Source organism: Dama dama, chromosome 20 (assembly GCF_033118175.1).
Source record: "Dama dama isolate Ldn47 chromosome 20, ASM3311817v1, whole genome shotgun sequence".
NCBI classification, from domain to species: Eukaryota; Metazoa; Chordata; class Mammalia; order Artiodactyla; family Cervidae; genus Dama; species Dama dama.
This window is the reverse complement of record NC_083700.1, coordinates 19,081,069-19,103,481: the sequence shown is the minus strand read 5'-3', so window position 1 is coordinate 19,103,481 and position 22,413 is coordinate 19,081,069. Positions and strand designations below refer to the sequence as shown.

The following is a 22,413-nucleotide window of genomic DNA, read 5'->3' as shown; positions in this document are numbered from 1 at the left end:
TCACATAAAGGTCTTGAACATATTTTGTTAGATTTTTACCAAAGTATGTTTTGTAAGTGGCATTATGCTTTTAATATCAAATTCCACATGTTCGTTGCGGGGATATGGGAAAACAATTGACTTTTGTATATTAGCCTTGTATCCTGTTGACCTTGGTATAATTGCTGTTCGTTTGAGAAGATTTACTGTTGATTCTTTGAGATTTTCTACACAGACAATCATGGCATCTGGTTAGCACTCCTGTGTCCTGGTGCAGATTCCCAGGATTGAATAATTCTTCCCTCCCTTAGCAGGATCAGCACTAACTCAGTTGGCTTTGCTGAGACTTGAACCAATGGCCAGGAGAGGAGGTGAGGGTGATCTCCAGTTAGATGATAATGCCTTACAAAGCATCTGCTTCAAATGAAGCCTCTTCACATCTTCAGCCAGTGAGAATGTGGGGACTGATGTCGTCTAAGTAGAGTGGCCGGCTTCTGCAGGCTGAGAAAATTCAGGGGATTCTGGAGTTCAGTGTTCTCTAAAACAGTCATAAATATGTTCCCATCACAAGTTTTGAGGTTTCATTCTTTCCCTATTAGGATCTTCCTTTGGTATAAGAAGCATGAAAGCTGAAAATTTGGCTTTCTACAGAGGTTACTATTAGGCTTCCCAGGTGGCGCTAGTGATAAAGAACCCTTCTGCCTATGTATAGGAGACATAAGAAACATGGGTTCAGTCCAAGGTTGGGAAGATCCTCTGAGTAGGAATTGGCAACCCACTCCAGTACTCTTGCCTGGAGAATTCCCATGGAGGAGCCTGGTGAGCTACAGTCCATAGGTCATAAAGAGTCAGACACGACTAAAGCAACTTAGCACACACACATGCTGAGGTTACTATTAGGTCTTAAAGTCTTGCATTTAGCACTATCTGCAGGAGATGAGGGTCTTTTTAAACACTATTATGTACACCTTCTGACTTTCACATCACATCTGAAGGTAATAAGTGGGTGACCTGAGCTTTTTTTTTATCTCTTTAAAGCATCAATATCAACCAGCAGCAACTGAGTTCACCATCCTCAAGCTTAGCATTTCCTCTATTTATCTCAAAAAATCAAAGATGTAGCACAAGCCAGGGCATCACCTTCCATTAGATCTTGCCCTGATTCACCATGAAAGATAGTGCAATCAGTGAAGGGATCCTGTTTCCTTCTAGACAGCAAGCAAGTCAACTCCAAATTCCACCACCAGAATCAGCCTTCTGGAACCACAACGGGTATCATCTCACTCCCTGAGATGAGGATTTATTTGCAAATAATTTATCAAGGCTGTACTTCCAGACAAAACTAGTAAGGGAGTAGGAGAAGCAGGACTGTGAGGAGAAGCCATGTAGATGTGTGTTTTCAGGCAAAGATGGATGGGTAGCATTAATCCCCCCTTTCCCTAGAAGAACTGCAGAGAGTAGAAAAAGACTCAGAGCTGTGCTGGCGGGAGGCAAGAAGGCTGGGCTGCTGTGTTCCTGCGATTTTAACTCTCTGGCTGAGAGCCACTCTGGGAAGACAGACAATGCCAGGTACTTCAGGCTTTCTGCCAGCTCACCCAAGGGCAGCTGTCTCATGAAGCGCCACCATGTGGACAAGTGAAAGCAGTACTATACCGGAACCCACGTGGTGCTGAACGACTCCGTGAGGAGGCAGTCCGCAAAATCCAGACGGGAAGCACCCTGGATGACAGATAACACACTTTCTTCAGGTAAAAAATTCCGAAGAGACACAAAAATGGACAGGGAGTCTATACACAAAAATAAACTTGAGATAGATTAACCAATAAAAATGTACCTACCTTATTTTGATCTCAATTCAAATAAATTGTTAGAAAAATAATGACCTTTTGGAGATACTTGGAAATGTGAACACTGAGTGGACACTGCATAATAAAAATATCTTGGGTATTTTTAAGGTGTGATAGTATTTATTTAATACTATAACTGCTGAGGGAAAGTAAAAAGTCCTTAATTTAGAGATATCTATAGATAAAGTCACTCAGTCATGTCAGATTCTTTGCTACCCCATGGACCGTAAGCCTACCAGGCTCCTCTGTCCATAGAATTCTCCAGGCAAGAATACTGGAGTGGGTAGCCTTTCCCTTCTCCAGGGGATCTTCCCAACCCAGGGATCAAACCCAAGTCTCCCGCATTGCAGGTGAATTCTTTACCATCTGAGCCACAAGGGAATCCCTCACTCAGTCATGTCTGACTCTTTGCAACTCCATGAACTATACAGTCTGTGGAATTCTCCAAGCCAGAATACTGGAATGGGTAGCCATTTCCTTCTCCAGGGAATCTTCCCAGCCCAGGGACTGAACCCAGGGCTCCTGCATTGGAGGCAGATTCTTTACCAGCTGAGCCACAATTCCCTGATAGCTTAGTGGTAAAGAATCCACCTGCAATGCAGGAGACACCTGTTCAATTTCTGGGTCAGGAAGATCTGCTGGAGAAGGGATAGGCTACTCACTCCAGTATTCTTGGGTTTCCCTTGTAGCTCAGCTGGTAAAGAATTTGTCCGTAATGTGGGAGACCTGGTTTCAATCCCTGGGTTGGTAACATCCTCTGGAGAAGGGAACTGCTACCCACTCCAGTATTCTTGCTTAGAGAATCCCATGGATAGAGGAGCCTGGCATGCTACGATCCATGGGGCTGCAAAAAAGTCGGACACAACTGAAGTGAATTAGCAGCAGCAGTAGGTAATAATAATAATTATTAAACAAACAAATAAAACAACCTGACCACTTGAGGTATCACTGTGGAGGTTAAAAGATGTGTGCTATATATATAGTCAGACACAGCTAGGACTGAAGCTAGCTGCACTAGTTACATTCTGTGTTATCGTAGGTGAGTTATATAGGATCTCTGATCTCTCCTTTCATGATTGTCTAAATCCACTCAGACGGCTACAACAAAAATACTATAGACTAGGTGGTTTAGCATTTATTTCTCACAGTTCTGGAGGGTGGGAAGCCCAAGGTTAACATGCTGGCAAATTTGGTGTCTGGTAAAAGCCCACTTCTTGGTTCAGAGACTGCCATCTTCACGCTGCGCCCTCACGTGGAGAAAGGGAGAAGGGAGATCTCTTTCATAAGGACAATAATCCTACTATGATAAACTAATCACTTCAAAAGACCTCCCACCTCCTAATGCCATCATGTTGGGGGTTAGGATCTCAACATAAGAATATTGGGGGGGTGGGGGTGGAGACTAACGTTCAGTCTATGACAATGGTTAAAATGCACACAGGGATACTAACTTTTCAGTATTTGTTTGATAATGAAATAATATTTGGGGAGTCCTTGGCACTGGGTCTAGCACACAGCTTTGCAAATGAAACGTTGCACATTTGGGTTTCTAAAGCTTCCCTGTGTTCCTTGTTACCTTTTATTCACTTCCCAAATTGGCCCTTTAAAATAGGTTTCTTTCTGAAAAATAAAAAAAATAAAAAAAAATAAAATAGGCTTCTTTCTTATATGCCAGGTAATGTTCAAAGCACTTTGCATTCTTGAAGCCATTTCATCCTTAAAACATGAAGCATAGTAAAGGAGATGTGAGTACCAGGAAATCCTGGCTGATTTTGATTAACCAATCAACTAAGGCAAACTTGGGGAGTGAGGAGGCCTTCCCAAAAGGACTACAATGAATAGCTCTTGGCTTCTGTGCTTTTGGACTTTTCCTAGCACAAAGGAATGAGAGTGTAATCCAAGCGAGAAAAACTATAGTAGGTGCCCCATTACTGGTACAGGCTAGCCAAGAGGAAGGGCATCCAAGATGACCTGCCTGTCTTAAAGTGTTCGTGGTCTCTTACCGCCCTCTAGTGTCATGATACAGAAGTGCAAGACTGGAAGAGAAGGGCTCCATCCAAGGTCCGAAAAGCAAAGCTTGGGTATCTATGGAAGAATCTCCAAAGAAATGGTGTTGAATAGGACAGTTTGTGCCCTTAAGAGTAAGCAGGGACAAAAAACAAATGCTCATATAACTCTAGTAACAATAGCCACCGCCATTTATTTAGCACTGGTCGTATATCAGTCAGAGCGTCGAAGGCTTTACTTGCATGATCTCATTTTTCCAGCACAACAGCACCATGACGCAGGTGTGATTATACCCTTTACCTTACAGTCAAGAAGACTGAGGTTCAGAGCGGACAGAACAGTCATGCATCCAAGGTCACTCAGCTAGTCACCGAGACTCAAACTCAAGTATGTCTGAATCGAGAGCCCATGCTAAAGCTTTGGAGACTCACTGATGGGGAATCTCATGAGGGTTAGTGAACTGACAGAGACTTCCTGAAGGAGATGACATATGATCTGGGCTTTGAAGAATGAGCACCAAGGAAGAGATCCCCAAAGGGGATGGAGCAGAGTCTCAGAAGGAACCACCTGAGTAAAGGTGTAGCCTGGGAAAATACTGTGGGTGTGAATGGAATGAATGCTTCAGGTTGGCTGCAGCGTGGGAAGCAGAGGGAAATAAAATGGAAACGTCAGCCAGCCTTGATGCTGTGTTCTGTGTTCTTCCCATTGTGCTCTTAAGTTCCCTGCTATAGGCACGAGGCAGCTGAAAACGAAATAAGAGGTGTTTCCAATCCATGTGGAAAAACAGAACCTACCAGCCCTGAGTGACTCGTCCTCATCAGCAGGGATGTCCCAGAGCAGCCAGGCACTCTGAGGGGCAGAAGTGGGAGGACCAGGTAAAGGCTAAGTTAACAAGTATGGTAGGGTTAGTCTGATATGGTAGTTCTGCCTGGGAGAAGTGTAGGAGCAGATTCCTTCTGCAAATTCCACTTAGTATGGGGATCCTCTCCTCTGGACCTCTAATGGGAGTGTGCGGTCCACCAAGGTCAAGTTTGTTCAGATGGACAAAGGACACGCTTTTAAAATTGGATACTTTCCCAGAAAAGACACAGCATACAATACAATGCAAAGGGACCTGCATTTGGCAATTGTAATTGTGTCACTGCTACTTTACCAAGGGTCGGTTTCTTCCTGGCTAAATTTAAAATAAACATCTAGAATAGAAATATGCTCTCTGGGTTCTGATAAGGATCCAAGATAAGAAGGAAGACAGGAGCCGTGACTTGTGCCTTGGCTCAGCCTGCGGTGTAAGAATGGCCAAAATGACCCTTCTCAAACAGAACTTAGATCAAGTCACTACCAGCTCAGATCCTTTCACAGTCCCAACGCCTGATGGAACTCAGTCCCTGCCTGACTCCCCGAATGCACCTGCTCCTGGTCTACCAGGCTCTAGCCAAGGGACGCTCACTGAACGCATCAAGACCCTCCCCATCTCAGGCCTTTGCACTTGCTCTTGCTTCACTGCTATCCAGACTTTTGTATGACCTTCTTGCCATCCTCCAGGCCCAACTCTGATGTCTCTACCTCAAAGAGGTCTTCCCTGCCCACCCTAATTAAACATGGCCATGGTATAATTTCTTCATAAGGCCCATAACTCCTCTGAAATCATGTTATTTATTTCTTAGGTGTAGATGTATTGGACTGGCCAAAAAGTTCATTCTGTTTTTTCTGTAAGATACTACAGAAAATTTATTATTTTCTCTCGTTTCCTAGGAGGACGTAAGCTATAAGGGAGAAAACCCCATGTGGGCGTGGCTATGCTCTGCCAGCTCTCTCGCTGGAAGATGGCCGGGGCATGAGAGTTTGTTGCTATGCACACACTGGATCTGTGTAGACTGAGTTGTCCACATATGGGGTGTTCTTGGTGATTCCCATCCTTTTCCACTGGATTAAGCCTCACAAAGACCTTGAGGTGCAGTGAGAGTAGGACCCTATCCTATAATAAGCCCATGAACCTTGAGATTGGTCAGTGCCTCAGGCCAACTTCTGGACTCTCTCTCCAGATGCACAATCCTCTGGACTTTCTTTAGAATTGCTCTTTTGGACTTTCATTAGAATAACAGTAGTATGATGGAATGATCTGATAGAAAGTTGGGTAGAACTAGAGGGAAAGGGGTGAACAAGGAAGATTTCTGTGAGCTAGAGGGATGGGTAACATTATCTCCCAAACCAGTAAACCTCTAGGAGACAAAGGAGGGTGTGCTCGACCTCACCTTGCCATGAGTGCATTGAGTGCAGAGCGTGGCCTGCCTCCTCTAGGAAGCCTTCAGCTGCTCCTCTGGACTGGTTTATGTCCTCCTTTATCTCTGCTACAATGGCTTCCAAATAACTCCACTAAGACATTCATCATATAGTGCTGAAGTCGTTTGTATAGTCTGCTACCACCTCTAGGTTCTGAGGACTTACAGAATGGAAGCAATGTCATACTTATCTCTGGATCCTCAGTGCCTAGAACACAGTGGGTGCTCACTAACTGTGGGGTGAATGTATTTTGGGGTGTGCCTGGTGAGTTCTCTGTTTCTATGCTGCTCTTGAGGTGAACTTTCGATGCAAATAGCCACTCATCTTTGTGCATCCAAGACCATACCCTGACAGTGGCCCATGGTCTATGAGGATAAATTCCAAACAGCCTCACAACAAACGGAGGAGTCAAGAAGCAAATCCGGGACTTGCATCATGAAGATATACCATTCTACTTATACCCTTCCTCAAAGACAAACAGACATGTCTATAAATGTGAAAGATCGCCACACGCCTAAGTCGGCAACTATGCATGTGGGGGGTTAGGGGTGTGTGTGTGCACGTGCAAACGTGTGCATGTGCAGGCACATATGCGCATGCACATCTTTTTGTGCTAGAGGGTGAAGACACTGTAGCATATGTATCTCCCTCAGCTTAGCCTCCCATAAACTTCTGTTTGGACTACTCATTCAACAATATTTATTGTGTTTAGCTCCACATGCATTTGAACTGGCTAGTAAGGCAACCTTGGAAAACTTTGTTCCTGAAGACTGCTACTTAATCTTCTCCAAAGCAAAAAGTCCATCAGTCATAGGTCTGCTCCATGACACAGCATGACTTCAGTTCCTGGAACAGTTGCTGGACTGAACATAATCTTAGTATGTACTGGTCTTTGGGGAGGGCATCCGCAGCTCTGCTTTCCAAGGTTGGACATTGGGGTTAACAAATCATATGTGCAAATATCTCAAGAACCAAGAAGAACATTCTACATTTCCTAGTAGATGTAGGAAAAGCTATAGAAGTAAGAGAGAGTTGTTTCTTTAGACAGAACATGTGTCTTGGGGATGAAAAAGGCTTCATGAAGAAGATACCACTTGAATTTTTTGCTTCAAAGATATTTTTTAATACTCTATGGGAAGCTTAAAATATTAGAAGCTACTCATTTAATATGGATATGTGGTTGACTTCTCAACTTCTGGGCTTGTAAAAGCTTCATTTCTAAGAGTGCTAACTTGCTTCTCAGACTTCCATGCTGATAGCACTTTCATGGTTTCTTTGCCACTCTTAACTCTGGGCTCTACTGTCTCTGAGAATCATCAATCACATCCATGTTGTAACCTCTAAAATTTCCACCACTTACCTCCTTCTCCAGCGTGGACCACAGTCTGAACTATCTCACCCCAAGGTTTCCATCACTCATAATGCATTCTTGTTGGCCCCCACGAGGTCTTCAGCCCTGGGTCAGCCCTACACTACAAACCTGCTGCTCTTCCCTCTGGGCCCACAGTGGTGATGGGAGATGCACAGGTGCAGCGCTGACTCCCTCCATCCATTCATCCCAACTCACCACAGTTCTACTCTTCTCTCTAGACCTGATCCTTGGGGCCGTCCCATCTCCTCAGAGAGCCTTATTCCTCTGTCCATAGCTTGATTCTCAGTAGAAAACTAGGATTCTATATTATTATAAAGACTGAGCTCCCCTTTGTTTCACTTTTATTTTCTCTAGGTAGACTCTAAGCAGCTTGAAAATCTGAATTTTACACTGTCCCAATCTTGTTGGTATCCAGCCCTGTGCTTAGCTATGTGATAGATGCTCAGCAAACACCTTGGGAACGCATCTTATTTGTATGTACTTCAATGCCCAGCAAAGGTCTCTGCACACACAGAGAATACCCTGCATAGTTGGGGTGACCAGCTGAGGGTGTGTATATGTGTGTGTGTGTGTGTGTGTGTGTGTGTGTGTAACACAGAATATAGAGAGACCCACCCTCATGGAACCTTGGTATGACTCAGAACTTCAAATATAAATTCTGATCTCTCTACCTAGAAGCAAATATGAGACCTGATTGTCTGGGTTCCACACACCCACTTGCCAGTATCATCCCATTTGAAGGGTGTGCATGGAAAATGAGGAGGAGGCAGGGAGGGGGGTCCTCCACTGACTCCATTTATGCAGGCCCCACCTCACTGCCGAGAGCAGAAAGAAGTCGGCAAGAGAAGAGAAGCTGGGGTGTTGGGACCTGAGGCTCCTGGGACATCACTCAGGATCTCCTCTTCTATGATCTGTGGCATTGCCTTGTCTCAGCCCCAGAAGTGTTGAGAGACCAGGCCCCAGCCCCTTTGACTGATTCTTTGCCACCTAAAATAGTGTTGTATTTTAAACTGATTACTTAATGCATTTCTCTTTAGGTTTGTTAAGAACCAAGGAACCAGCCTACATTTTAATATTGTAAGGATGCATTTTACATAGCTAAGTAGTAATGCGTTTATAGATTTCCTTGTATCCGTAGCTAAAATATGTTAGGTCAACTTTAGAACACTCCACATTGCACTTGAAATGTAACCTTTTTGAAATCTGCATATAATTAGACAGTTTTATGGCCTGGTATAAAAGAGCTATCACATCCAAAAGGTACCTCAGAAAATAATTAAATTTTATTTTAATTTAGATCACAGAAGAGTACCAAGGAAAGTTTCCATTAACACTCAGCACAAAATTTCTTAAAATTATATGTCTTACTACCCTGTCTAGATATAGACAGCTATCAAGATAGATGCATATATCATTGGCAGAAAATGTCCTGTTTCAAAACAAAATCTCTCTCCTTCCTTTCTAAAATTGCATAGTGTCAGGGAATGTTTGACGGGAAGATTCCTACATGCTGTCTCTCATGAGTCCTTTGTCCCTCTTCAAGCGGAATAGCACGCTGCTCCCAGGGACTGAGGTCATTGTGTGAGGCAAGCATGAGTCTCCTTTAGTAAACAGTCTCCTTAGGACAAAACAGCTTAATCTCCTTCCCCTTTCTTGAGATATGGATTGTCTCCTGACCTTGTGACTAACATTACCCCTTGTTCCCTTAGTAACGGTTGCTGTACATTTGGTTTTCTGATCTCTATCATTCCCGAAAGAAGTTTCTTGTACTGCAGCCTATATATACTCATAGAAAAATCATTAAAGCACCTTTGCTCCATCAGAGCTTAGGTCCCCGGGTCTTTTTTTGTCTCTCTCTCTCTCTCTCTTTCTCTCTGTCTCTTTCTCTCTTTCACTTTCTTATCATCGACTCCGTACCACAAGGTTCCGTTCCATTAAAGGACCCCAACAGCATAGAAGCTATACCAACACCAGGCACTCAATGTGGTATATTCCTCATTTCCCTTCCACTTTCTTTTAAGACTCAGTTCTTTAATACAAAGATCAATTTAGGCTTCCTGTTTTCTTCAGTTTAGTTTTAGTTTTTCTCACTTGCCCATTTCCTTAATTCTGGACAACATAGAACGATAAGTAAGAGCTCTCCATTTGGAGAGAAGATGGTATAAAGCCACTTATCATATCTTTCCTTAAGTCTTCATCAAATCTAAACTTAGCAAGAGGATCTGTGATTCTCCAAATGCCTACCAAGGAAATAGAGACCTCCAGCTCAACAGATGCCTCTCAGATCAGAGAAGGTATGAGCAGATGCAGCATCCTATAGATCCAGAATTTTCAGGCCAGCTGATGTCCTTCCACCAGGTCATGGGGAGGTGTGCCTCATTCATGCGTTTCAAGATGAGATGTACTATCTGGCTGGCAGCCCTGAAGCTGGGGTGAAGGGAGGGGTACTTCTAGGAAGAGGAAGGAGGACCCTGTCTGCCTCTGACCCCTCCCGCACCCAGCTGCACACACAAGGTGAACACACACATGCCCCTGGCCTCTGGCTTAAACTCGTCTGGTGCACTTTACAGGGGACTTCCTGGAGGTTTGCAAACGGAGCAGAATGGAGCAGGGCCAGACGAAATCACAACCGTCCTTTTCCCGAGTGACAAAACATAAAACCAAAGATCCAGAAGTTGCACTGGGAGACTGTGATCTCACCAAATGCATTTCTCAAGTTCTTTTTATCTGTCTGGAGCCCACTTAGAACCGTAGGCTGTTCCTCGCAAACCCGTGTGCCTGTATTGCAGGGAGAGAGGAAACAGCCATGACCATCCGGAGGGGAAAGGTTAGGGGAAGGCAGAGAGCTCACCTGGCTCCATCCCCCATGCTCAGAGTGTGAGCTGTGCCTCTGACTTAACCACTTGCCAGTGCCAGGTGAGCGTCAGGGATTCCCGTCAGAACAGCTGTGTGAGCCAAGACTTTGCAATGAGAAACAGCAGGTTGTCTGCCAGCAACTGTAAGCAGGTCCTTGTAGATGGGGCAGAAGCATGAACCAGGGATGGTGAGATAAAGCTAGACAGATAGAACTTAGGCTTTAGGCTGTAGGTAGGGGGATGGGGGCCCCTTGAGGGATTTTCTGTAAGAGAATGATGTGGGCTAAATTATATTTAAAAGATGTTTATTTAGGGAATTTGCTCGTGGTCCAGTGGTTAGGGCTCCACCCTTCCATTGCAGGGGACACGCGTTCAATCCCTGCTCAGGGAACTAAGATACCACAAGCCACATGGCGTGGCCAAAAAATAAAGAAATAAAAAAATAAAATCTGTTAAACGTAGTTTCAGACTTATGGAAAAGTGTGAAGAACAGTACATAGAATTTCTGGATATCCTTCATGCAGATTCACCCAGATTTTAAATGTTTCTCTCTCTCTCTATTTACATATAGAGATAGATAAATATTATCTCAGAAAAAGAAAACAAGACATGTATAGAGAGAGATATATATAGATATGTATATATGTATATCTATGTCTATGTATGCATAAATAGAAGGCTGGAGTATATATATATGTATATATATGTATACATATATATATATATTTGTTCAGTCGCCAAGTTGTATCAGACTCTTTGTCTCTTTGTGACCCCATGGACTGCAGCACGGCAGGCTTCCCTGTCCTTCACTATCTCCCAGAGTTTTCTCAAACTCATGTCCATTGTGTCATTGATGCCACCCAATCGTCTCATCCTCTGTTGCTCCCTTCTCCTTCTGCTTTCAATCTATATATCTATCTCTTTCTCTCTCTCTCTATATATATATATGTACATACATGAATATGCATATAATCTGTATTTATTTATCTATGTTTTATTTTCTCTTTCCTGAATATTTTGAGAGTAACTTGCAGATGTGATGCCCCTTTGCCCCTAAATAACCTTAGTGTATATTTCCTTAAGACAAGACATTCTTTTCCACACTTACCTTTTAAAATTATTATTTTGGCTTCTGTGTAGAAAATGGTTTGCATCTAGACAAACATAGATAGGGAAATGGGTTAAGCAATCTCTTTGGCAGTCAAGACAAGAGCTGATGAAGGCCAGACCAGGGGAGGGCCCTCTTCAAATCACAAACGTTTTCTGTGGTGATAGATGTAGATCATTACATATCCAGGTGGTAGACCAGTCCCATCCAGGGAATGGTCAGTGGTGGGATATAGTTAAAGGTGGTACTCCTGAGTGCAACGTAGCTGGTGTGCTGTGCGCGCAAATAGGGAAGGATGACAAGTCCTTTTCTGGGCATTTTGAGATACTAAGGAAGCAACAGGATGTGCCATGAACTGGAAGCATAAGGTAGATGCCTAGGTTGGAAATACAGATTTACAAGTCATTAGTAGCATTAGTAGAAAGGTGGTTATTAGAAGCACAGGAGTGAGTGAGATCACCAAGCGAGAAGAGGAGCCTGAAGGCAGATCCCTGTGGAAACTCCAGTATTTAGGGACCTTATTCCATATCGTGGGGCCATTGCAGAATGAGATTAAGCCTTAGTTCCCTGGGGCAGTAAACTATCCTAGGACAGTGAAACCATTGATTCTGGGCATGGAGAAGCCAGGTGACTAAGGAGCCAACTATGGGGGCTTGGAGGTAACTTACTCACTTCTTAAAACTGGGGGCTTTCTAAGAGTCAGGAAGGAATACATGTAAATCCATGGCTGATTCATATTAATGTATGACAAAACCCACTGGAAAAAAAAAATAATAATAATAAAAATAAATTAAGAGTCAGGAAGGGAAGAGGTGATTTGAAGGGGTTAATCCCTTTGATCTGAAAGGCTGGTTAGAGGCGAGAATAGTTTCTATTTTAATGATGTGACAGTGCAGGCCACAGCCTGTCTCGCAAGGAGAGGGGCAGGCCAAGAGGGGCAAGCCAGAGCCTCGCACTGTGACCAAGAGAGTCTGGGAGAAGATGCTTGGGGTGTGGGTGTTGCGCAAGCCTGGTCCTGCCACCACTGCACAGGCCTGGCTTTTAGGGGATAGTGGGGAGGGCCATTCAGGAAGGGAGGAGAATTTCCTAAGATTTTTTACATCAGCCAAAGTCCTATTTTCTTTGTATGATGTGTTACTTTTCATTTGGTTTGGTTTTTGATCAGGTACCTGGAGTCCAAGTCCTCTCCCTGGCATTTGATAAATTGTGACCTCACACAAGTCACTTCCTTTTTCTATTTCAGCTTTTCTATGTTTGCTAGTGAAAAGACTCAATGGTATAAGGTCAGATACTGAAAAACTTCTAGAAGAAAACATAAGCAAAACACTCTCTGACATAAATCAAAGCAAGATCTTTTAGATCTGTCTCCTAGAGAAATGGAAATAAAAACAAAAATAAACAAATGGGACCAACGCAAAAGCTTTTGAACAGCAAAGGAAACCGTAAACAAAATGAAAAGACAACCTACAGAGTGGGAGAAAATATTTGCAAATGATGTGACCAACAAAGGATTAATTTCCGAAATATACAAACAGCACATAAACTCAACATCAAAAAAAACCTCAATCAAAAAATGGGCAAAAGATATAAATAGACATTTCTCCAAAGAAGACATACAGCTGGCCAACTGGCACCTGAAGAAATGCTCAACATTGCTAGTTATTAGAGAAATGCAAACCAGAACTACAATGAGGTATTGCCTCACACAGGTCAGATGGCCATCATCAAAAAAATCTGTAAATGATAAATGCTGGAGAGGGTGTAGAGAAAAGGGAACCCTCCTACACTGTTGGTGGAGATGTAAATTGGTACAGCCACTACAGAGAACAGTATGGGGGTTCCTTAAAAAACTAAAAATACAGTTACCATATGGTCCCGCAATCCTACTCCTGGGCATATACCTGGAGAAAACCATACCTCAAAAAGATGTGTGAACCCCAGTGTTCACTGCAGCACTATTTACCCTAGCCAAGACCTGGAAGCACCCTAAGTGTCCACTGACAGATGAGTGGATAAAGAAGATATGTTACATAAATACAATGGTATATTACTCAGACATAAAAAGGAATGAAATTGGGTCATTTGTAGAGATGTGGATGGACCTAGAGATTATCATACTGAGCAAGTAAGCCAGACAAAGACAAACATCATGCTATATCCCTTATATGTGAAATATATATTAAGAAAGATACAAATCAACTTGTTTAAAAAAGAAAAACAGATCCACAGGCATAGAAAACTAAACTTATGATTTGCAATTGGGAAACTGGGGAGAAGGGATACATTAGGAGTTTGGGATTAACACATACACACCTTTATGAACTAGATAACCAACAAGGACTTACTTGCACAGGAGAACTGTAATCAATATTTCAAAGAACCCGTAAGAGGAAGGAATCTGAAAAAAGTATGCACATTTACAAACATTCATATATGTGTGTGTGTGTGTGTGTGTGTGTGTGTATCTGAATCACTGTGCCATATACCTGAAACTAATCATGACATTGTAAATCAACTATACTTCAGTAAATTAAAAGGGAAGAAAAGAAAGTCAGAAAAAAAAAAGACTGGATGGATCCACATCACTGGTGCCCAGGCTTTTGGATTTCACTAAAAACTAAAATTACATTTTTAAAAAATGCATTCAGTAAGGAAGGCAAGCATTTTATTTTTCCAAGTAAAAGTAAAGGCCTCTTATGGTTGCCATCACTGTAATACATAAAGGTAATTTTAAAATTAATAACTCTGGAAAGAGTGTAGTCTCAAAAAGCAAACAAAAGAGAAGACTTTCCGAAGAAATAAAAGTCAACAACCTTATACCAACCTCTGCAAAATATAGTAACAGTTATCATTTCTCGGTGACTTGTTGAGAGTGATATCATGTGTTGGCACAGTCTTTGAACCAGGAATTGGGAGTGTTTTGTCTGATTCCTGGGCTCCTTCCAGTCCTGGCACCCACAAGTCTAGAGTGCTTTCTTGTTCCCTGACCAAGCCCTGCCACCAGGAAGGCGCATGGAAGCTCTGGGAGCTAGAGCTTCCTTGCTTTGCTTTCTGTGCTTCTTTTGAGTGCTCAGCACAAACCTGGCTCCCAGCAGGTGAAGGCTCCTTGGTGGTCCCCTCATCACTTCTCCTCTACTGCTGCCCTTGGAGCAGACTCACGTATATCCAGCACGTACACAACAGGCATGGGTGCTGTTTCTGTGTAGCACACATCCGACACAGTGGGCACACACTGTCTATATGCAGTGCACAGACAATACGCAACAGCGTATTTAGACCACACATTACACAGCGGTGTGTACAGTGTATGGTGACCAGAGCTGGGGGCCCGCTGCATCAGACACAGCAGGCATGAACAGGCATCGTGCCCTCCTCTTCCCTCGCCCCAGTCCCAATCTGTGCACTGCCCATTCTTGTCACTTCGAAGCAGAAGGGTCCCCTTGCCTCTTCCTTCTCTCTCCCTCCATCCTCTTAGTCCTCCAGTCCCATGAATTTTTTACTCAGAAACCATTTTTAGCTATGTCCCTCTTTTGGCTCTCATCTGCTATGGGAAAATCACACTGCTTACACCTGGAAAGGGCTTTAGGGATTATCATGTTCTACAGAGTGAAAAATCTGAGCCCCGGAGAGGGGAAGCCAGCTGTCCAAAAGCACACAGTTAATTATTGTCAGAGCCAGAGATATACTCAGGCCTTCTAAATACAAGCCAATGCCTATCTGCCTCTCTAAGCTAACCAATAGAATTTTTTTTAATGTACAGCATCTGATAAGGGGGTACCTCTGCAGTATTTAAAATCAAAGCTTAGGTCTCCTTATTGCAACTTCCACTCTGTAATTTCAGCTCTCTTGGCTTCAGCTCTTCAGCTCTCCTGACTATTCCACCTTCCTTGGGGTGTGGCCCCACTTCACTGCCCATGGCTCCCTAGCAGTGACCATCCAATCTAGCCGAGTTGGTCTCTTTGTCCCTCAGACACACATAGCATCTTCCCACCTTCCACATGGTTTCTCAGTCCATGTCCCCTGGCCTGGAATGTCCTCATTCATTTCACAAAAATGTAGTTAGCTCTGAATCTGAACTGGAACCTTTACTAGGTACCAGGAAACAAAGATGAAGTCGGTGTTTCTGCCCTGGAGGAGGTCATTGTCAAGGAGCTTTACCTGTCCGCCCTGATGCTTCATGCCATCGCTGACCCAGCCCAAAGGGGTGACCACTCCTCTGAGTCCTGAGCCTCCTTTGTTCCATATGATCCCTCCTGACTCATGATGCCTACCTCCCAGATTCAGTGCTTCTGTCACATTGGGGTGGATTTGTCTCTCTCCATGGAGATCACCTGCTCCTTGAGGGCTGGGCTTGTATGCTGAGTTCCCCAGCCCCGGTATGGCATCTGCTTCCTGTACATTAGATGACTGACTAGATCGCTAGAGAACTCAGCCCCTTGGCCTTCTATGCATCTAGGTCCTGGTCTTTCTCCAGGAGGATGTGCTACCCGGTGCCTAGAACTAGAAATCAAGCAATCAAGTGAGCAAGTGTCTATTTGCAAAACAGAGATGTCCTGGAGAGTGAAGTCCCCTACCTACCTCCTTTCTCTGATGTACACCTCTCATCCCTGCTACCTCACCAGCATGTTCATGTTCATGCCAGTTAAATGAGGATGGGATGAACACCAAGGGTTACTGGAAGGGGGAAAATGTGCTCAAGAGCCATATGGAGCCTTAGGGTATGGGAGCCATGCAAAGGACGCAGGGTCATATGCCTGCTGGACATGACCAACAGTAAGTAGTGAGTTATGTACATGTGTTTTGGAAATTGGTTGAAAATGCCACCTCCCATCCCATCACCTTTCCTGAGAACTGGTTTTATGCCCCACAAACAGCCAGTGCTAGAGTAGGTGAGAGACTCACATGTGTATGTGTGAGTGTGTGTGTGTGTGTGTGTGTGTGTGTGTGTGTGTGAGCCTGTGTCCACGAGAGACAGAGGCTTGGAGAAAGAAAGAATGACACTAATGAAAGTCAGTGAATAATACCATTCCAAATGCTCAGGATAAGCATTTAGTTTTATCTGTCTCTTCTGGATTACCCATTCCTTCTGCTCTCTGGTGGTAGAAGCAATATTATGTAATGCATTCTTGAGATAGCTGACTCCAGCACAAAAAAATCTTGATTTGGTTAGTGGGGGCCCAATACAGGAAAATATTGACAGGATATAACACCCCAAACTCATGGATTAGATGATGTTCACAGTTTCTCTAGTTATGCAGTCATTGTTAACTGTAACACTTGAATTTGAGTTATTCAGCTAACCCAAATCAAACAATTGAAAAATACTAAAGAGTTGGAAGGAGAAGGGGGAGGACAGAATGTGAAGCAGGGTAGCGACCCGCAAGGGTGTGGTTTTCCTTGTTCACCACCGTTTCCAACACAGGGGCAGCGCCCAGAACATGTGTGAGCATCTTACTTCTTGATGAATTAATGGCTATCCCAGGGGAGCCACCCCACATGACCTTTCTTCTCTGCCCCTAGGGACCTGAGCTGAAATCCCTCTCCGAGGCTATCTGGGGTTGCTTCCATCAGAATGACACCAGGCAGAAGGGATTCTTCTCCTGGGAGGACCTGGATTCTTCAGAGTCTCCCTCAGTGCCTCACCCATGCATAGCCCGCCCTCTCAGTGAGTCCCAGGGTGAGAAACCATTGATTTCCAAGCCTGTGTTAGATTTCCTTGTAGTATTGCAATGTGACTTCCCAAGACTTAGGGATATTCTAAGACTTTCAGCAAAACTGTGGCTAAATTCCAAGTCTGAGACAAGAAATGTACCATCCTCAGGACTAGCTTGCCTATTTTCATTCCTTTCAGTTAAGGCCTTATGACACTGGTAGCAAGTGCCACTACTTGCCTTCAAATGTTGTAACAGCCTACTCCTTATTTCTGACAGTATATTTTGTCCTAGTCTTCATAGCCCTACTCGATGAAGTGTTCAACATTTGTTGAGCACTTATTTTGCACCAAACACTATGCATATACTTTACATATGTTGCCCATTATAACCTTTACTGCTACTGACATTCAGGCTCCCAGGCTTCAGACAATACTAAAGCTACAGTCACCAAAACATTATGGTACTGACACAAAAACAGAAATATAGATCAATGGAACAGGATAGAAAACCCAGAAATAAACCCACACACCTATGGCCAATTAATCCATGACAAAGAAGCAAGACTACAAAATATAGGAAAGACAGTCCCTTCAATACATGGTGCTGGGAAAACTGGACAGATACACGTGAAAAAATGAAATTAGAATATTCTTTAACACCATACACAAAAATCAACTTAAAATGGACTAAACACTTAAATGTAAGACTGGATACTGTAAAACTCTTAGAGGAAAATATAGGCAGACACTCTGACAGAAATCACAGCAAGATCTTTTTTGATCTACCTCAAAAAGAATGGAAATAAAAACAAAAATAAATAAATGAGACCTAATTAAACTCAAAATCCTTTGCACAGCAAAGGAAACCATAAACAAAATCAGAAGACAACCCACAAAATTGGATAAAATATTTTCAAATGATGTGACCAACAAGGGATTAATCACCAAAATAAACAGCTCATGGAGCTCAATATCAAAACAAACAGCATGATTAAAAAATGGGCAGAAGACCTAAAAGGATATTTCTCCAAAGAAGGCATACAGATGGCCAAGAGACACATGAAAAGATGTGCAGCATCTCTATTAGAAAAATGCAAATCAAAACTACAGTGAGATATTAACCTCATACCAGTCAGAATGGCCATCATCAAAAAAATCTGCAAACAGTAAATGCTGGAGAGGGTGTGGAGAAAGCATAACCCTCCTACACTGCTGGTGGGAATGTAAATTGGTACAGACACTATGGAGAACAGTATGGGGGTTCATTAAAAAACTAAAAATAGAACAACCATTAGGATACAACAGTCTCACTCTTGTGCATGAATGTGCAGAAAAAAAAACATAGTTCAAAAGAATACATGCACCGCCATGTTCATCGTGGCACTGTTTGCAATGGCCAAGATGTGGGAGCAACCTAAATGTCCATCAACAGATGAATGAGTAAAGAAGATGTGGCACATACAATGTGTGTATATATATATATATATATATATATACACACACACACACAATATATATACATATATACAATGGAATATTATTACTCAGTCACTAAAAAGAATGAATAATGCCATTTGCAGCAACAGAGGTGGACCTGGAAGTCATCATACTAAGTGAAGTAAATCAGAGAAGCTATAACACTTATATGCAGAATCTGAAAAAGATGACACAAATAAACTTACTTACTAAACAGAAACACTCATAGACTTAGAAAATGAATTTATGACTACCAGAGGGAAAGGGTGGGGTGGGGGAAGGGATAGATTGGGAGTTTGAGATTGACAAGTACACACCTTTATATTTAAAATAAAATACATTTCCATGAAAAAAAGCAAACAAAAAGAGGATGGTGTTATCCTCTTTAGCAGGTGAGGAAAGTGAGGCTCAAAGATACTAAGTGCCCAAGGTCATCCAACTGGTGAAGATCAGAGCTCCAGTCTGAACCCTATTTGGGGATTTTTTTAAAGATATGTTCCTTTGTCAGATATGAGAATCATCCACGTTTGTGCCCTGTGTCATCTCTCTTCATCCTGGAATCTCTAACTGGAATGGGGAAGAAGAATCAGGACTAAAGCCCTAGAAGCTTAGAATTCAGGAGCCAGCCCAGGTGACTCTGCAGCAGCTCATTCCAAATCAATGCTTCTCAGCTCCCCCACCTTCTCTACCTTATGATAATCATTTTCCTGAGAACCCTGAGAACCCTTTTATACATATGTAAAAGGATAAAGAGATAGGTACTGTTTATTGTTACCACCCCGTTTCTCTTAATGAAGCCTAATGGTTTCCTCAGTGGTGGGTAGGCCAGAGGGCTGCAGCCCTTATTTTTTCCCTTGTATTACCAAAGGTGAAAAACCAAAGCCGCTTGCCCTATTTTCTCACCAGTTCAGGCCGAATGTGGTTCTGAGCCCAGGTTAAGTCAAGTTCAGAACTATAATGAGTTTAATGAGTTTCCCAGAGAGCCGCTCACCCCTCAGTTGTCACTTCCCTAACGCTCTTCTGTGTACCCTGCCTGGCCCACCCCTCACCCCATCAACCGGAACATCTCAGAACACTGCCCTCACACCCCCGCACACCCAGCACTGTCCTAAATGCTTCCTTGGGACCATCCCAGATGCCAAGGTTCTAAGTCAAAAGTCACGAGTGGGTTTGAAAATCCGAGGCAACCAGGCCTTGTAAAGTGATGGGGAGGTGGGGCAAGGGCCGGAGTGAAGGTACCGTCATCCCCAAGTCCCGCCAAACCAAGGGGGAAGTTGCCAGCCTAGGAGGTGACTAAAACCTGGAACTTGAGGAAGGTACAGTAAGGTACATTCTACTGTGACTAGGGCCTAATTAGGACGCCCCAATCCTAGGCCACCTCATGGCCTCAGACAGGGATTCGAGATATATAAAAGGTGGACAGGCTCAGAGCATCCCACAGCATCCTTCAGCATCCCCACACTCCAGCAGCTAGTGAACGAAGGTAAGTCTGACAAAGGAGCACCTCTCCTGGAAGCCTGGCTCCACATGGTCCCAACTCTGCTGGGAACTGAGGACACAGATTTGGGTGGTTGGTCAGAGAGGCCTTATTTGGGCATCTCTCTCCTACATATCATTTCAGACCAACCTATCTTGGGCTGCAAGTCAACAGCTGAAGGGTACTAGAAGTTGGGTTGAGATGGGAGAGGAGGGTCTGCCGAGAGGCCCATGCCTGAGGCTACTGGCGGCCTGTGAGGTGTGAGTTTGTGTGTGGCCAGGTGCTGAGCAGGGCTGGGTAAAATGAAAGGGAGGAAATCAGCTCAGGGGCAAAGCTGCCCTTAAGGGGACGGTAAATGCAGGGAAGAAGGAGAACTCCTTAGGTATCGGGGTACGGAGGCCCCTGGGAGCTCAGAGCAGCAGGGACAAGGCCATGTGGTGCTGTGGCCACGCCCTGGTCTGAGAGCTGGGGACGGCTGCTTCCAGACCCCTGTGCAGAGTGCTTCTGGAACAATTACTTCCCTCTCTGAGTTTTGCTTTCCTCAACTATAATTAAGTGTTGAGCTAAAAGGTCCTCCTTGTCTCTAGATTCTCCTTTTCTACGAATTCTCTTAGAGAGCGGTTAAGATGCTCCTTGTTAGCCTTTTAAAATTGTTAGAAATTGACTTAATAAGTCAAAAATCCTTACAACAGTACTCATCACGTGCTGATTCTTGTGTGTGTGTATATATACATATTGTGAGTATATACATATTTATGTGTGTAAGTATGTGTGTTTGTCTGTATGGATTCTTATATATTCATTTAATGCTTCCAATGACCTTAAGAAAAGGACAAAGAAGTTAAGCAACTTGCTCAAACTCATGCAGCTGGTTAATGGTTTAGCCAAGACTCAGCTCCCAGGAAATCTGGTTCTATATTCTACAATTTTTGCTGTGGCAGTGGATTGCTTTTTGTTCTCCTTCTCACTGTCTTTCTTTCTTACTCTCTACTTCTCTCTCCTCTTTCTCTCCCTTTTTACATCTTTGTTTTCTTCTACCTCTCTCCCTTTCTCTTCTCCCCTTTTCCTCCCTTCCATCTCTCCTTCTTTCCTCCCATGTTTGTCTCAAAAAACAAAACAAAACAAAAAACCTTGAAATGGCTTACAAACTGTAGCTACAATTTATACGGACACACACACATGCATACACACACCTTAAATCAGTGAAGCCACCAGGGCAAGGTCAAAGCGGGGTGGGTGTGAACAAGGCAGGAGGTTCTCCCAGTAAGGCTCCAGCCTTCCTCACTTCTGTGTCTTTCTGCTTCCAGTGCACATCCGGCCCAGAATGTCTCAGCAGAAGCAGAAGCAGTGTGCTCCCCCACAGCTGTGCTGCCCCCCACCAAAGCAGTGCTGCCCCCCACCCCAGCCATGCTGCCCCCCACCCCAGCCGTGCTGCCCCCCACCAAAGCAGTGCTGCCCCCCACCGAAGCAGTACTGCCCCCCACCCCAGCCATGCTGCCCCCCGCCCCAGCCATGCTGCCCCCCACCAAAGCAGTGCTGCCCCCCACCGAAGCAGTACTGCCCCCCACCCCAGCCATGCTGCCCCCCGCCCCAGCCATGCTGCCCCCCACCAAAGCAGTGCTGCCCCCCACCGAAGCAGTACTGCCCCCCACCGAAGCAGTGCTGCCCCCCGCCCCAGCCGTGCTGCCCCCCGCCCCAGCCATGCTGCCCCCCACCAAAGCAGTGCTGCCCCCCACCGAAGCAGTGCTGCCCCCCACCAAAGCAGTGCTGCCCCCCACCAAAGCAGTGCTGAGCCCCGCCTCAGCAGACCCAGGAGCCTTGCCAGCCTCTACCCAAGTGCAAGGAGTCCTATGCCCCCAAGTGCCAATAGAAGCACTCACCCCTTCAGCAGTGCCAGAAGTCCAATAAGAAATATGCTCAGGCATGAGGCCAAGGGCTAATCCACCAGGAGGACAGAGAGCATGAAGCCCACTCCCCTCTCTCAGTCAGCTGTCAGCCCCACTCACCCCCGGTTCCTGGAGGCAGCCACTCTTCGGGAAAAGGCGGCAACAATAGGATGGCAGCTTCCCGGATCTCAACCTCTTATTAATTAGCAGCTGCAATTTCCATCTCAGATGAGAATCTGGTTCTAAACCGACTATTCACCTTTGCTGACATGTATCTACATCACCCTGTCGGCTTCTTGGAAACTTGGGCAGCATGCCCAGACGCCGTTTTCTAACACCCTTCATTTGCTGCTCCTGTTTTCCAAAGAATTAAACACAATTCTTCTGGCATTAATGTCTCAGTTCGATTATTTGTATTCTGTTTGCTAACCCAGAGCCCTAGGGGGGCTAGGTATGTGGGTGCAGGTGGAGGA

The 22,413-nt window shown here is 44.3% G+C and overlaps 1 protein-coding gene across 1 annotated transcript; it reads left to right on the top strand.

Moving 5' to 3' along the window:
* The first annotated feature begins 18,469 nt into the window (after nucleotides 1–18,469).
* LOC133074488 (splicing factor 3A subunit 2-like) lies at nucleotides 18,470–21,962 on the top strand. The gene is made up of 2 exons (XM_061168420.1): nucleotides 18,470–18,504; nucleotides 21,362–21,962. The coding sequence occupies exons 1-2, from the start codon at nucleotides 18,470–18,472 to the stop codon at nucleotides 21,960–21,962; spliced, it is 636 nt and encodes a 211-aa protein (XP_061024403.1).
* The last annotated feature ends 451 nt before the right edge of the window (nucleotides 21,963–22,413 follow it).

Coding starts and splice junctions, on each gene's coding strand:
- LOC133074488 (XM_061168420.1), top strand. CDS start 18,470: ATGTTCATCGTGGCACTGTTTGCAATGGCCAAGAT. Junction 18,505..21,361: donor CTGTTTGCAATGGCCAAGAT/GTGGGAGCAACC, acceptor TTCTGCTTCCAG/TGCACATCCGGCCCAGAATG.